Below are 16,297 nucleotides of genomic sequence, written 5' to 3' on the forward strand. Positions count from 1 at the left end.
TTGTCCAATTGTCCAGATCAACCATGTTCCAAATTCTAATCATGAATCGGTGCAAGCAATATTCATTCACCACCATGAAGTGACTATAATAATACTTGTAAAGCTCCATTTGAGTAGTTGAGCCCTAATGTCTTGGAAAGTTGCTTGCCTGGCTTACACCCATGGCTATAGTGCTGCCTTCACCTCAAGTTCGACTCTTCCACACAAGGTTTTCAAAATCGGATCGGACTGGATGGTTAGACCGAAAACCCGAGAACCGATCAGGTGACCGATTCCGTTTTTTTCCAAAACTAGATATTTGCAAAAAGAAAATGTTGATTTGATCAAGAAATTGTTGACCCGATCGGTTGAACTATTTGAACTGTTCAACAATTTTGACCATTTTAATTTTTTTATCAAAATGGGCCGATCATTCGATTCAAATGATTGGACCCTTTGACTCAGGAATCAGTCCCCTGACAGATTAGTTCTCTGGGTCAATTTTAAAAACCTTGCTTCCACATATACTAAATGTGAAATTGGTCTCAATAGCCAAGCATGGTATGCCATCCACCCCACTCCCTTATCCTCACAGCACCTAAATTGTCGAATAACAAGACCCACAATGCATATATAGATAATTAGATACACTAAGTAACTGGATACCTGGTTTGGTGGTTGCCGTATTAAATGGTAAAAAAATTTGGTGGAGTCAAGAGATAGTTCAAAATTCTGATGGCCGTTTTGCTATAGTGGAAGAAGAAATAGAATGAGTAAGGAAGATAAAAATTAGAATTGGGGAGGGTAATTTTGTCCATAAAAATTATTTTTTTTCTCGCTCACTGTTTTTGTAATTTGTTTACAAACATATCTGATTTTGTTGATTCAACCAACTTTATTTTTTGTAAAAAACCCTTATAAAAATATATAATATATAATATATTTATATATAATGCATATATATTTTAATATATTAAATATATAATACATATAAATATATACCGCTTGATTTAGTTAACCATCATTTTTTAGATTAATAAAAAATCAAACCGATCCTTTGATTTCTCATAAAATACCTAGTCAAAATTGAATCGATCGATTCAATTAACCACATTTCTGAATTGGTTTTTAGGTTTTTGTGAGCACCCCATTATATAGTGATCTCTGTAGTCTGGAATTTTTGGATCGTGCTAGTCCGAACCTATGTGTCTAGCACCAAGGAGACATCGCATCAACTCGGATTATAGTCGTGCATTAGGAATGTCATTAGATAGGTGTAGATAGTGCTCTCGTGGGTGTTACGAATGTCAATGTACTGGTTTTGGGATTGGGCCCTTGTTCAAATCAACATCATTTTGGAAGGATCAATATGATATATTGAATTAGACCAGTCCAGATTTTATGTCCAAAGAATTAATTGGATTGGATTGGACCTGGTCCATCTATAATAAATTAATATTGGATTGGGTTAGATTGAGCCAATATTGATCAATTGATAAAAGATTAGAATATAGGTGTCGGGTTTGGGTATTTGAACAGATTGGAAAGTTCAAACATTGACTTGGACTGATCTATTCAGTTTCTCTTTCAATGAATCATGTTCTCTATCAAAAAAATTGGACGGATTCAAAATGGTCCAAAAATATTTATTAGATTGAATTCAACCCGATCCATTTATAATGAATTCACATGGGATTGGATTGAATTGAACCAAATCCAGTCCAATTGACACTCCTACGTGGGTAGTAGATCTGGATTTTATGGCATATGGGGTCTCATGTGTTCGAGACCGGATCTGCTCCTCACACCTTGCGCCTCACACGCACATCCCATTGAGAACATCCGTGAGGAGCAGTGGATGTGCCTGTGAGACGCCCATTTGTTAGGAGCAGATCCCGTCACCATGTGTCCTCCCAAACCTATACATAGTGCACTTGCTAAAATGACATCAGTACCCTAACTTCATACATGACGACTTCATATAAAACACAAAGTTTTGTAATAATATGCGAATAAAGAGGGTATTCGTGTAGTGTTATTTTTGTGTAAGGGTATTTGTTTATTTTGAGTTTCGCTGATAATAGTATGATACCTCTCCCTTAAGCGGGATATGCTCTTCACAAATGGGCGCGTTACAGGAACATCCACCGTGTATTAGAAACATTTTTCGTAAATAATAATTAATAAATACGGGAGATATTTTTAATGCATGATAAAACGTGCGTGTGAGCCGCCATGTGTGAAGAGCAAATCCGGTGTGGGGAGGAGATCCGGCCTCCCTGCGTGGCCACGTGGGTGGGGCTAAAAGTCGAGGGAATCAATGCAATAAAGCTAGCTCAGCTAACTATGGTTAAAATCATAACTAGGGTTAATTCCAACAAGGATGAGAGGGCCGAGGAGCGGTCGAGCGGTCAACATTAGGGTGTGAAAGTCGCGAGTCGCGACAGATGCGCCAATCTCAGAACCATCGCTGCCTTTGCTAGGGTTAGGGTTTCCTCCTCTCTCGAAAACATTCATCCGGTCATATTTTCTATATCTTCAATCATATTTTCTGTAATTTCTTTTCGCGATCATGGAGATGGAGTTCTTGACGGAGTTTCCGCACACGCACATGGATCGACGTCCCCGAAAGAGGCCAAAGCTAGCTTGGGATGTCCCTCAGATGCCTAAGGTAGTTGCTAATTACATTTTGATTCTACTGGTTTTGTATCTTCTGGTTTTTCTTGATAGATCTGGTGGATTTCTTTTGGGTCCATCTTGTTTGATCCGGTAAGGTCCGTAATTTTTTTGCTTCTTAAATTTCGTGGAACTATTTGTCAGATTCTGCAAAGCTATTTGTATGTTTTGGGCGCATCTACTAATATTGTGTTTGGTCCTTCCAAGATCTGATAAGCCTCGTTAGCTTAGACCAGGCCATATGATTTTATGTGTTCGGATTTCTATTCGTTTTTTATTGTTTTTTTTGCGTAAAATAATATTCCTTGCAGAGAGAGTTTTTTAACCTAATTAGTTATATTTCCTCCAGGATCTGACAACTCTAAATGTTTTACTTGCTTCGCCATTAGATCTATATGTATTCATTATTTGCTTCTTGGATTTGATTTCCTTTTACTCTGCTCCACTTTTGTCTCTTCATCTGCGTATGCAGTTTTATCATTTACTTTGTATTTTAATGAGAAAGAATTTTAAAGGTTAAAAATGTTTATATCTTTCTCGAGTTTAACTTACTGTAAGACAGCAAGATAGATGCTCGTGTGCGTGTATTCACTTTTTATTAGATAGTTTCTTGCTAGAAGGGAACATCGTTGTAGTCTTTGGACTCTTGATTCTTTTCTACTGTTTTTAACTTCCTGTAAAACTGTACCTGTTTTTGTTTTTTGCTCTTCTATTCATTGCAATGGATTCTCCGCGTGTTTGGTAAGCTTTCCTTATTTTCATCCTACAAAATTATTGTTTCTTTATTGGGTGTTCAAAATCACATGGGGATTTTGTTGGGAGGGGATAGTAAAGTGAGGGAAAAAATTATTCTTATGTTTGTTGAGTGGTATGAATGGATGGCTGTGTGTAGGCTCAGCCAGGAAATTTTTGTGGGCAAGAGGTTGGAAACTTGACAAGCTTTGCACCTTCAAGGGCACCCTCAGACCATATTAGCTCTTCTCTGTTAATAAAGGGAGTGGCTCGAAATGGTTCTCCCCCATGGCGAGATGATGACAAAGATGGACATTACATGTTTGCGCTTGGAGAAAATTTAACTTCTCGCTGTAATTACACTTAATCACCATTAAAGAAATGCTCTTTACATTTATTTTGCATGGTTTGATCTTCTGGTAGATTATATTTACTGTTTGTTGTTCACTTGTTCCTGTTTTTCCTATTCTCACCCTTTTAATATATTTTCCCTTACTTTTTCTGTTTTGCAGTTTTCAAATGTTTCTACATCCCTTATTTCTAGCTTTTTGTTTTTTTTTTATCTCATCTTTACATGTTCAGTTGTTCACCATGGTTTTCATTCTTTTTTGGTTTATTAACAGAATTGTGCATAATTATTTTTGTTCAGTAGAGTTCCTTAAGCCAATTTACAGTTGAAATTCCGTGTTCATGCATTCATGGACATCCAATATTTTAAATTGGGCTTTAAGCTACCTATAGTGTCAAGTTGGATTGGTTACAAAATTCTTATATATATATATATATATTAAATTGGGCATAGTGGGTTCGGTTTTCCAAAATTGCATGCATATAGTAATTTGATAATTTTATTGAAAATTTGTTTTTTTTTCAAGAAAAAAGGCTTATTCTGGGTTTTAAGTGCTTGCCATTTTGTTGGCTTTTAGATGTTTTTCTTGTAAAGAACTCAAATGAGATGTCTGTAGATAAAATCTTGAAAAATTTAATATTCATTCTGTATATTTGGATGCCACATTGCCTAACTTTTCTGTTTGTGTTGTTTTTTTTTTTCTGTGTGTTACAGATCGAATTCATAGCAAAATGGGTGAAGGTCTGTTCTCTTGTCTAAATAACATGCTAATTCATGCCTTTTAGTTTTGTTGTTTCCAGTGCAATTAAGTGAGTCTGTTGTTTACTCTTTGAGTGAATGCTGCAATCACGGGCCATTGCTAAGTTTTTATATTATTTCACCTTTCTTGTACTGTGATGTAGAATATTTTTACATGTATGTATAGACTTATTGCATATATGCACGTTCAGAAGCTTCATCATTTTTCCTCTCTTATTAAGTGTCCTTTTATGTCTTTCTGTTATCCAGGGACATTTGGACAGGTTTTGGAATGCTGGGACAGCGTAATGAAGGAAATGGTTGCCATCAAAATTGTACGTGGTATTAAGAAATATCGTGAAGCTGCAATGATAGAAATTGAAGTCCTTCAACAACTGGCAAAACATGACAAAAGTGGCAGTCGGTTAGTTCTATTTCCATTAATATGACACAATTACCTTTATATTGTATGCTATTTTGCTGTTTGTTGGTGCTGTAGTAGTTTTAAGGTGAAGTTTGTGTGGTTAAGTGGGTTTGTTCCTTGCAGTTGTGTGCAAATACGGAACTGGTTTGACTATCGTAATCATATCTGTATTGTAAGTATATAATTGATTTGTGATGGCTTGATTTCCCCAATTTCACAAATGTTTTGGGGGTTAAGACTTGTCCATGGATCTAAATGATTTAACAGGTATTTGAGAAGCTTGGACCAAGCTTATACGATTTTCTTCGGAAAAACAATTATCGCTCATTTCCCATTGATCTTGTTCGTGAGATTGGAAGACAACTGTTGGAATGTGTTGCATGTGTGTAGTCATCCTGCCAATTCCCTCTATTGATTTCAAGTTGTATTGCAACAATTATAGGAGATATATTACCTCTTCCCTTAAACTGGCTTGGGAATGAATAATCAACAACTCGTCTTTCTAGGTGTTCTTTTCTATATTTTTTTGGAAGTTACTACATGGTTAAATCGCTTGTCATTTTGTTTAATGGGCCTGATCATAGAGAGGGAAAGCTGAGTATCTGCAACTTTATTCCTCAGTATTATAAATGCTAATTCAGATTTCTGTTTGTATATTCAGTCATACACGATTTGCGCCTCATTCATACCGACTTAAAGCCTGAGAATGTTCTACTTGTCTCTCCAGAATATGTTAAAATTCCTGACTACAAGGTATCTGCTTTCTTGCTTATATCTTTGCTGAAGTGTTTGACACAGAATTTTTGGTGTTAAAAATTTTCCAGTTTTTGCTATTGCAGGGTTCCTCTCGATCACCCAGGGATGGTTCCTATTTCAAAAGGTTGCCGAAGTCAAGTGCTATCAAGGTAATTGATTTTGGTAGCACCACATATGAGCATCAGGATCACAGCTATATAGTGTCAACACGACATTACCGTGCACCTGAGGTCATTCTTGGTATGTTTTTGTTTGTAGCATCATATTTTAAATTTTGACAAATTATTGATATTTATGATGAATTGATGATCAAAGGGGAATATTATTAGATCTGTCTTAATATTTGTGTAGGACTTGGGTGGAGTTTTCCATGTGATATATGGAGTGTTGGTTGCATGTTGGTGGAGTTATGCTCGGTACTGTATCTTCTTTTTGTAGGGAATTATTGGCATTTTAGCAAATCCCAATTGGGTTGTTAAGTTGGAACTTAGTCTGCAATTGTTAATCTCAAATCCCATGTATTATTATGTTCAGGGGGAAGCCTTGTTTCAGACCCATGAAAATTTGGAGCATCTTGCCATGATGGAGCGCGTTTTAGGTCCATTACCTCAACACATGTTGAAGCGAGTAGAGTAAGTGCTCTTATTAGAAACATGTATATTTTGCGTTTGCCTTCCTCTATTTCAGTCTTTGTGGTTTACCTCGGTAACTAACCTCTTTTTTTGGGTCTTTGTTTGCAATTCTTAGTCGGCATGCGGAGAAGTACATTAGAAGGGGTAGGCTTGATTGGCCCGAAGGCGCGACATCAAGGGAAAGCATTAAAGCTGTCATGAAGCTTCTCCGTCTTCAGGCAAATACTTTTATGTCCTGCTCGTGCATGTCATGAAGATGCCTAGGGCTGCAACTTGGGCCGCGTCCCAACCTGATATTTTGGGCTGTGGGCTGGGCTTATCCAAAAAAATCTCGGGACTGTTTTTAACTTTAATCGAGACCTTGTGTCGTCGGATCCAGGCCTAATCCAACCTGAGCCCGACTGAACAAGTAAATGCATAATAGTTGGGTTTGGATCGGGTAAATAGTGGGTAGTAGGGTGGGAGATGGGGAGCATTTGCACCAAGGTAGACACAAGTTTCAAACTCGGTTTAATATTTTGTGTTACTTAACAACGAGGCCGACACCTGGAGCAAAATGCTGAGATTTCTTCCATTTGCGTAGCTGATTTGATACTTCTTGGCCTCGCTACCAAAATTATAGATTCCTATGTTGCAGCAGTATAATGTTCGCAAGCTCATTTGCTTCTCTCTATTTCTTAATTAATCCATGCATCATTCCAATCTCCTCTAGCTATTCCTAATCCCGCTTTTTTATCATTTGTTTTTGTAGAACCTAGTTATGCAGCATGTTGACCACTCTGCTGGGGATGTTATAGACTTGTTGCAAGGTTTGCTCAAGTATGACCCCATGGATCGGCTAACCGCACGCGAAGCCCTCAGACATCCTTTCTTTACAAGGGATTATCACAGGAGATTATAATGTACAGTAGTAGGTTGTATAGATAAACTTTGGCCCGTGAATGATTTTTATGATGCGGGGTGCCTAAGCTTTTGGTTATGTCCCGAATGTATAGAAAACAGTTTCTGTTCTTATGATGTTCAAGAGGAGAGAATGTTTGTGTGGATTTTTTCATTTATCTTTCATTTGTCAGCGAAAGCCTTCACCTGTGCTTATTTGTTGATACAAGGTAACATTTGCGTCTGAGCATTAGGATCCCCACTCAAACGAGAAAAAAAGCTCAATCAGCAGCATGCGACGAGTTGCATGCTATTTTTCTTGTGTTGCGGAGTCCCATGTTTGAATATGATTCTCGGTTGTCTTTTCCGGTTCCTGATTATGCAATTTTCAATCGTAGAATGAGCACGCGATAGCCGTGGCAATGTTTTAAGCTTGTATTGGATTTTACATAAATGAATTAAAATGGATGATTTTCTTTTTTTCTTTGTAATTCATATACAATAGTAAAATAAACCTAGTTGCTTGTTTATATTGGTTTCTGAGCTGTCTTGCAAGGCGCAAGTGAGTTACTGAGGTGGTCAAGGATTAATACACGTTCAAAAGTGACAAGTGAAAAATTTATAATAATGTGAATTTAGAAAATCCAATTTAGTACTAGCAAAAGAGGGCTTTTTTTGGAGTGTTCGGTATGAACTGTGGTCGTTTAATAGTTATGTTTATAAACGTACTGATTTAAGGAGCTAGCATGAAATCACGGGTTATAGAATTCTCTGTCATTGTGTTCCTAAATATTGGGATTTAAGATTTATTGTATTTTCGGTGAGATGTAAATGATCAATCCTTGGAAAGGCAATAAATGGTGGATTGGTGGTGTATTTTTTATCTGATGCAAGTGGTGTGTTGCTGGGATGATTGTAGATGCAACGTTTTGGGATGATTATACACTTTGGCATATTCAAAAGCTTAAGTTATCTCAACTCTCAAGATTCCATCGCTAATCTTGTATTCGCCCAAAATAACTTTTTAAGATGTACGCCGGTAACTCATCGAATGAAGGCAACCTTAGATGTTAGATCCAGAACAAGATGAAACTAGCTCCCTGGAGGCCTGGATGCCTGGTAAGTGTTTCAGCGTAGGAAGAGGGAGGCATACTGGGCTTTCCACAAAAAAATTAATCTGTCACATTCGAATTTTACATTTTAGATACGACATTTTGTTGCTTAATTGCTAACGCTTTGTTCTGCATCTGTGGGACTGCAAGATCCCAGTGGGAGGGCCGTTGAGCACAATAGTACATCGACTATACAACCAATATGAATAATGAAATATAGTACCGAAATTAGAACGCGTTCTGAACAACCCTCGGACGTCCAGTACGACCCTATTCCCTTCCATCTGTTGCTTAAGTTGTCCACTGTCACCCGACGGGAGCCGAACCTGGCTAGACACCATATGAACATCCAGCAGCTTCGACTCTGCCCTCGTTGCGGAGAAGGGATCGATGGCTTGGGTGGCAATCTGGGTTTCCCCATAGTAGAGATCAATGACCATGTAATGGAAGTCCACGTCGATCTTCCTGTTTGGGTTGGTGAAGTTTGCGAGGATGGTGAGGTCGGCATTCAGGAGATATCCCATGTCGATGTAGGCGGCATTCAGTGTTGCGCTCGATATGTCGAACCGGGGACTCCGAGGCCTGAAGACAAGGTAGACTATGAGGACTATTAGGCCACCCAGTATGATGATCATCCACAAGATTGCACAGAAGATTGCTGTGAACCATGTAATGGGCTTGGTTCTACGAGGTTGCGGGACCTTAAGTCCGTGCATCGGGTAGTAATTAGGGTCGTGTTGTGGTTGCTGCTGGAAATAGGGATTGTTCTCATGGTGTTGAGGGTGGGGAGAGGAGTTTGGTGACATGGGGGCGCCTGACACAGGGAGGGATCTGAAGTGGTTTGCGCGCGACCCGGCGGCGGAGATGGATGGGTGGGACTTGGGAGGAGTTGATGAAATTGATGATGAAGAAAAGGAAAAATTCGGGAGACGAAAAGAATCGAACATTCTTTGAATTGCGAGTCAAGTTTGGGATATATAGCCTAGTAGCCTACTTAATTAATTAGCCTCTATTCTAATGCTATACCAGTTCAATCCACATAAACAAGGATTGATTAAGGAAATAATATTCCTGGCCATTAAAGTAGAGAAATAAAGCAGCCAAGAAAGGATTCCGTTACTGATCAACAGTGTGCCTCTTTCTTGCTTGGCAAGTTGCCCAGTGCCGAGTTCTCTAGAATAGTAGAAAGGGGTGGAGGGGGGGTGTTTCTTCTTCACATTCTTTGAGATCTCCGGCTTGAGTATCACAGTATCAGATTGGCTTGGCCCCAAAAATAATCCGATCATGCCGCTCACCGTAACTAGCGGTACTGTGTCACCGACACCGAACCAGAGCAACATTCTAGTAAGCAAGTGACCAATCAGAAGTCAAAACCACCATTAACTGGATCCAAAATCACCCCAATCTCATGATCAATGTCTACTTGGATGGTCACGATTGACAATTCAGTGAATTAACTGCGGTATATAATAAGTGCGAATGTTAAATAGTTCAACTACCAAAAAAAGATAAATTACAAACACCCCCGTACTATGGAGTCTGTGACAAAAACCCCCTATATTTTATTTTGCAACAAAGACTCCCCTAGGATCACGAGACAATAACCCCCTTATGTTAAAGGCTGTTGTTAAAATATTTTTTAATCTCTATACTATCCTTCACTGTTCATCTTTTCTGACCTCACATACACGAACGACAGCGGCGGCGGACTTCCGTTGAAGTCCTCCCTCTCTCTCCCCCAATCTCTCTTCTTCCGCCACCTTCCCAGCCTTGCGAGGATTGCAGCAAGGCTGGCTCTTGATGCCAAGCGCAATAACAGAGCTCTTGCCACACCCACTTGGACCAACAAGGGCGAGTGTTTTGCCCGGGCACGTAAGTTGAGGTCTCGGAAGACTTGCACGTCTGCTAAATTGACATGCTTGAATTCGACTTCCTTTTTAGGCTGTCCGGTGCAGGTGTAGAATCAGGGTCATCTGGCTCAATTTCTGTCTTACAATCAAGGAGGTCGAAGACTGAGCTCATGGCATGACCACCCTTGATGAAGTCAGGAGCGAGAGTGAGCGTTTCAGCCGCGCCATTGGCAGACACCATGAGGGCCATGAACACTCTTGATTGTTTTTTTGAGAAATCAGAGATATCCTGCTTCACCAGCCAGGACGCATACCACAATCCAAGGGCATACGAGGCATAGAGTAAGAACTGTGCTACTCCGTAGCAACTTCCAGCAATGAGGACGAGGGAAAGTTGCCACTGCAGAATGAACCCAGCTGTGCAAGCAACGAGCATGAGGGCTGAATTTTGTATGATAACATCAAGAGCCAGCCTTGCTGCAATCCTCGCAAGTCTGGAAAGGTGGCGGAAGAAGAGAGATTGGGAGAGAGGGACGACTTCAACGGAAGTCCGCCGCCGCTACAGCAGCTTGCCACTGCTGTTCGTCTATGAGGTCAGGGAAGATGAACAGTAAAGGGTAATATGGAGATTAAAAAATATTATAACGGCGGACTTCAACAGAAAACTAACGGAAAGGGGTATTTATCTCACGATCATAATACGGGGGTCTTTATCGCAAAACAAAGTACAGGGTCTCACGGGGTTTTTATAATTTACCTAAAAAAACAAAAAAGTACTTAAATACCCTCCCCTTGGCGAACAATTTTCGATCATGGCCTGAGGGGGGGTGGGGTGGGGAGAGAGAGAGAGTTGTGTCACTTGTGTGATCTGACCCGAAGAACTCAAAACTCAAGAACAGTAGCAGTAACATAACCACACAAAAGCAAGAATTCAGTCCAAAGCGAGAGATGGTGGAGTTACGGCATTCGAGCTCGATGGGAACCCGTGCATCGTCGTCTCCGATGAAGCGCGAAGAAGACACAACACCTCTGGTACTTAAAAACCAGGCGGACGATGACGAGGACGACCATGATCGTCACTCCAGAGATCGAGACAGACCATTCTGTCTCAGTCTTCAATCTCTCTTTCCGTATTTTAGTGATGAAACGAGGGTTTCTCTGCAACACTTCAAGATCTCACTTGCGGTGCTCCCATTAATTCTCATTGCTGGATTGATCTCCATCCCTTCCATCTGGAACCGATTGGTAGGTTTCTCCACTTTTCTTCTTTTATTTAGCTTTCACACATTTAGGGTTGTACTGGCGTAATCATATTCTTTAGATTCCATATTCATTTTCCTCGTTAATCTTATTCTGTTTTCTCTATATAGTTGAGTTTTGTTCATCCACCCCTTGAATTGCAACTAATTGTTGTACGCATCCAGTAAATTGATGTTTTTCTTAGCTACATTTCTCCCTCAAATTCAATGCTGGTGGGCAATTTTCCATGGTAAAATGATTTGAACAATATATAAGCTCTGGCCAGAAAGAGATTTTCCTTTGATGTCTTTTATTCATTTCCATGTGCTTCATTTACGTCAGTCTTCTTGGAATTAATATATCGGACGATGTGATCCAGTAGCTGAAACAGGTAGGAGTTTCGAGTGGCAACTGTCTATTAACATAATTTACTCGATGAGAACGTAGTTTGTACAACCTATTGCCATGTTCCACTTTAGAGTTTCCATGCTAGCAGATGGATGCTTAAAGCACTTAAAGCCATTGACGGTTTATCATTTGGCACTACAGAGTTTTGTGTAAGAACATCATTCAAGTTTATTTTTGATCAATAGGTCATCATTCAAACTTCAGGTTGTCATCAGTGTTCTTGTTTCAAATTGTGAAGAAATAGTTTTGGTCTATAGCTTCTGCAGTTACATGGTTTGACATGTATGATGCCGATCACTGGATCACTTTGCAATTGTGGAAATTATTGGCGTTACTAATTTCCCATTTACTTAATTGTAGAATGCTCCATATTTGTGTAGAAAAGATGGTATCGTCCTCCACTGCCCACGTGTAAGTTTCAAAGGATCCTAATTTGGTTATATGATCTCTCTTTGATCTTATGTTTATGTTTCCTATCATTGACTTCTGGACTTGTATTTCTTCCCTTTTAGGTAAAAGAGGCACCTTCACTTTGGGAGAATCCTTATTCAGCCACCACCTCCTGGAAACCATGTGCCGAGCGACGTGATGGTGGAATCTCGGGTAATCTTGTAACACTTTTGAATAAAGTTTCTTTTCACTTGTACTATTCTCCACAGTTTATGAAGACCCAGAGTTTTTTAGCATATCATATGTGATTTTTTTAAGAGAAAATTCACTAAGTAGGTGCTGCTGAAAATTTGATACTATACATGAATAATTGATATGGGGGATTTCACTATGTCAATGGGAGGAACAAAAAAGGTCAAATTTCAAGCATGTTGATGTGGATTTGACCATTAATACCTAAGTAAATGTTGCTAAATGCCTAGGCTTAATTGGAAGGTGATAATTTTTTGGGCATGGGACTTTTGCTTCTTCATCTTCTCTGTCTGTGATCAGGCCTGTACAGGATAACTGTTGGTGTATTTTTCTGATAATACATGTAGTACTAAAAGGGGAGTTTCAGACCTTCCTGGTTGCTAGACATCTGTGTATCATAGAGATAAGCTGCTAGCACCAAAGAAAGGGGTCATGTGGCTCCCACCCCCTGTTTTATTTAGTTTCTGGACTTCCTTGGAATGAATAATCTTGCTAACCTCTCTTGTCAAGCATTGCCACTCGTGGTCAAAATGCATCATGATGTATTCTTAATGGGTACAGCATACTTTTTGTTCGTTTAGGAAGGATGAATCCTATTTTGAGACCTTTCCAAATCATGCTTATTCTAAATCTTTCAAAAAATGCATAGAGGTTGATTGTGGTCATGCTTCTATTGGTTTCATGATTTATGGCTTTGAGTTCCCAAAATCATGCTATTGTATTCTAGGGTTCAAAAATTTTATTGGAAAATATTATTATACAATAGCTATCAATTTGTTTTGTTGCAATTGGGTGTTATGCTTATCCAAAAGGTCCATAGAAAAAGGATCCCCCTCCCCCCACCCTCAAATTTAGCTTGTTGTTTTGCATTCCTGCCCAAGTTCTGGCAATCTAATTTTGTATGGTTATTGAGAAGTCTAACTATGAATAAATAGGGTAGAAAAGGGTCTTCCAATGATTCAATCCACAGTTATTGATCAAAAAAAAAAAAAGAAAAGAAAATAAAAGAAAAGGGTCTTCCAATGAGAACATGCTTCATTTAACGTAGCTATTCATTTCTTGAGTATTTCAAGTAATGGCACAATTTTTTAATTAAAAAGAAGCAACTTAGAGTAATGACCTTTAATTTGTGAGTGTCCTGGGTGTTTCCAGAAATAGTGTAAAATTTTCAATTTAAAAATAGGGATTATTGACACAAGGCTTGGACAGAAGACCTCTATTTGCAGTCTGCGTCCTTATCACAAGGGAACTATAAGAGCAGGACTGCAGGATTCATCACTGTATGAGTCACATCCAAGAGAGAGCCTACACCAAAATCAGCATGATCAGATGTCTCTATATTGTCTGGTCCATGTATTGTTTTCAGAACTTTCCAAGAGCTCAATTAGAAATTTGACATTATCCAAATATTTGCTTGAAAGCATGCATTTTGGATAAGAACTTATGCAGAATCTGACCCAGTCTATCTTCAAGGTGGAATTATTAAATGGTTGATCCTGATCATCCTAATCTAGGACCTGAGCTTTTGCCTTAAAAACAAGCAGGTTGAGAGTTGATGAGGAAATAATGTACATCTTATATAGAAATATGGTATATATATATGTATGTATGTATGTATGTATGTATGTATATATGATTTGTGCAAGCAAAATACTTCAAGTTATTGACTGAAGAAATCAAGACAAGGTTGTCAGGCTAATTTGGTAAATCTAATATACACATTTTGTTGTGAATCTCTAATTTGTTATGCTTCTTTTTTCAATCTAACAATTTTATTTTGGATCTGTGCAGATCTTCCTCCGGAGAATGAAACAACTGGTTATATTTTTATCCATGCAGAAGGTGGTCTAAATCAGCAAAGAATTGCGGTAAGGTTTTCTGTTCAGTGTTATTCATTTAGGTTATGTTTGGATAAGCTTTTCCAAAGTACTTTTGTCCTTCGACATCAAAAAAAAAATCTCCGGAGTTTGGTAATGTGTGTTTTTCAAAGCAAAAACACCCAAAGCAGAAATACTTGTGCAACAAAAAGCACGAAATCATAATTTTTTTACTTCATGTTTCAAAAAAATGCATAAGGTGAAATGTATATATGTCACATGGCAAAATTTGTGACACATCGTATTCATCAAAAAAAAAAAAATTGTGACACATGACACAACTATGGGTCATATGACATTTTTATATTATAAATTTCAACAAATAATAAGTTGGCACATGTAATTTATCATGTCACGCGTGATAAAGCAACATGGCATAGCCATACAAGAAAAGACTTATTTATGCTTTTAATCTCAAAAGCATGTTTTGACAATAATAATTACCAAACTACAAAAGCACAAAGTGAAAGCATGAAGCGTACATCGTGTTTTTAAACTCCAAAAAACACAAAAGTAGAAACTTATCCAAACATAACCTTAATTTTCCTTTTCTCGAATATTTCTTTGGCTGTGTCATTTTGTGCTGGCTTTTGGTTGTTGAACTATAAAATAATTTAACTAAACTAATTTATTGTAGTTATGCTTTAATGAACTTCCCCTAGTGTATGCTGTGTTGTGTTGGATCTACTTAAACACTATTTCCCAGGCTTTAGTGTTTGTCACACTAATTTATGATTTTATTATTTTATAAACATTACTTTTGCTAGCTCTAAAGGGAGGTATATTATATAGTTTATTATGTAGTACTATGTATAAATGCTTTTAATGGTTATCTTCTATTTGGTGAAAAGCCTTCTTTGTACAGGTTGTTGAGCTGGAACATTCTCAATTCATACTGCAAATGCAAATATACCAAGATTTATGTTCTTGACCTTGTCTAGTCCATCCATCCATCATAGACTTGAGGCTTACCTATGCCTTTGTCCTCCAAATACACTGTCATGCTTTTAGATTTGGGAGCGATGATATTTTCTTTCAGATCTTTCCACTGTTCTATCTAATCCATTTGCACTTGTGGTGGCAATTTTACTGTTCATAAGTTGTAGCATGAAGATTGATTCTTTGGCATTCCATTTGTTACTGTCTTCAGCTATGTGTCTTGTGGGTTCCATTGTGGGTTTTGCTTTCCCATTCTGAAATCTTCATCCCTAGGGGTGCAAGTCGGGCGGGTTGGGCTGGGTTTATGGTTAACCTAGGCCCGACCTTAAAATTTGGACTTAAGGCCTGAGCCTGGACCAAGCCCGAGATCAAGCCCGACCTTTCCAACCCTAGCCCAGCCCGCATTATAATTTGATGCACTTGGGTTGGGCTTGGGCCCTGGTCGGGCTTGGGTTGGTCAATGAATACACCCTAATATTATATATATATAATGCGGGCTGTTATTTATGCAAACATGTATGCAAAACATATATGTACATATGTATGTATGAATGCGTATAGTTAGGCCAGGCTCGGGATATCTAAGGGCTAGGTCGGCCCGAGGACCAAAAATCCATGCCCAGCCTGTGTAAAATTTCGAGCTGGGTTAGTTCAGGCTTGGGCTGGACCCGCCCAAGTTGCACCCCTACTTTCTGCTAACTTTGTTTTGTTTTATTTTTTGCATAGGCTCAGTTTTGGAAGGAGTAGAAATACAAATATGTAGAGTACAAAATGTTGTATTTTGTATGTATTTTTTTTGATCAATAATTGTGGATTGAATTAATATTAAAAGTATGAGAAAATTACAGGGCAAGGGGGCTAAACAATCTTAGCTCCCAAGAACAACCATTAAACATCAAAAGAACAAAAATTCAAGACAACCCAAAAAATAGAATGCCTGTTCACCCCTTGTCTAGCTTGACCATCTGCCAAAGAGTTCGCACTTCTTTTTACCCATTTGTATTGAATTTCCATGTCCTTAGTCAGCCACTTGAATTTCCTCTTTTCATTACTGTAATTCCAAAG

The 16,297-nt window shown here is 38.5% G+C and overlaps 3 protein-coding genes across 7 annotated transcripts in view; 2 read left to right on the forward strand and 1 right to left on the reverse strand.

Annotated features, from left to right (window-relative positions):
* Nucleotides 1-2,325: 2,325 nt before the first annotated feature.
* Nucleotides 2,326-7,344, forward strand: LOC148853729 (serine/threonine-protein kinase AFC2-like). 5 transcript variants are annotated; one of them, XM_088982727.1, is made up of 12 exons: nucleotides 2,326-2,650; nucleotides 3,548-3,740; nucleotides 4,451-4,477; nucleotides 4,745-4,898; nucleotides 5,022-5,070; nucleotides 5,166-5,280; nucleotides 5,560-5,651; nucleotides 5,723-5,894; nucleotides 6,006-6,070; nucleotides 6,189-6,286; nucleotides 6,402-6,504; nucleotides 7,038-7,344. In XM_088982727.1, exons 1-12 carry the CDS (start codon nucleotides 2,552-2,554, stop codon nucleotides 7,185-7,187), a joined length of 1,317 nt encoding a protein of 438 aa, XP_088838853.1. In that variant the 5' UTR covers nucleotides 2,326-2,551; the 3' UTR covers nucleotides 7,188-7,344. The 5 variants fall into 5 exon arrangements, with proteins under 5 accessions (XP_088838853.1, XP_088838854.1, XP_088838855.1 ...); XM_088982728.1 differs by having other exon boundaries at nucleotides 5,738-5,894; XM_088982730.1 differs by lacking the exon at nucleotides 3,548-3,740 and having other exon boundaries at nucleotides 2,341-2,650.
* Nucleotides 7,345-8,323: 979 nt separating this feature from the next.
* LOC148853730 (NDR1/HIN1-like protein 26) lies at nucleotides 8,324-9,829 on the reverse strand. The gene has a single exon (XM_088983791.1). It carries the CDS (start codon nucleotides 9,222-9,224, stop codon nucleotides 8,394-8,396), a length of 831 nt encoding a protein of 276 aa, XP_088839917.1. The 5' UTR covers nucleotides 9,225-9,829; the 3' UTR covers nucleotides 8,324-8,393.
* A 1,106-nt stretch (nucleotides 9,830-10,935) lies between these two features.
* LOC148853731 (O-fucosyltransferase family protein) overlaps nucleotides 10,936-16,297 on the forward strand; it is a 39,178-nt gene continuing 33,816 nt past the window's right edge. The window contains exons 1-4 of the mRNA XM_088983792.1: nucleotides 10,936-11,372; nucleotides 12,135-12,185; nucleotides 12,287-12,377; nucleotides 14,208-14,284. Of these exons, the coding sequence (XP_088839918.1) occupies nucleotides 11,076-11,372; nucleotides 12,135-12,185; nucleotides 12,287-12,377; nucleotides 14,208-14,284 (516 nt within the window). The 5' untranslated portion in view covers nucleotides 10,936-11,075. The remainder of the gene's footprint in view (nucleotides 11,373-12,134; nucleotides 12,186-12,286; nucleotides 12,378-14,207; nucleotides 14,285-16,297) is intronic.

Source organism: Nelumbo lutea, chromosome 4 (genome assembly GCF_056320005.1).
Source record: "Nelumbo lutea isolate HS-2025 chromosome 4, American lotus-T2T, whole genome shotgun sequence".
NCBI classification, from domain to species: domain Eukaryota; kingdom Viridiplantae; phylum Streptophyta; class Magnoliopsida; order Proteales; family Nelumbonaceae; genus Nelumbo; species Nelumbo lutea.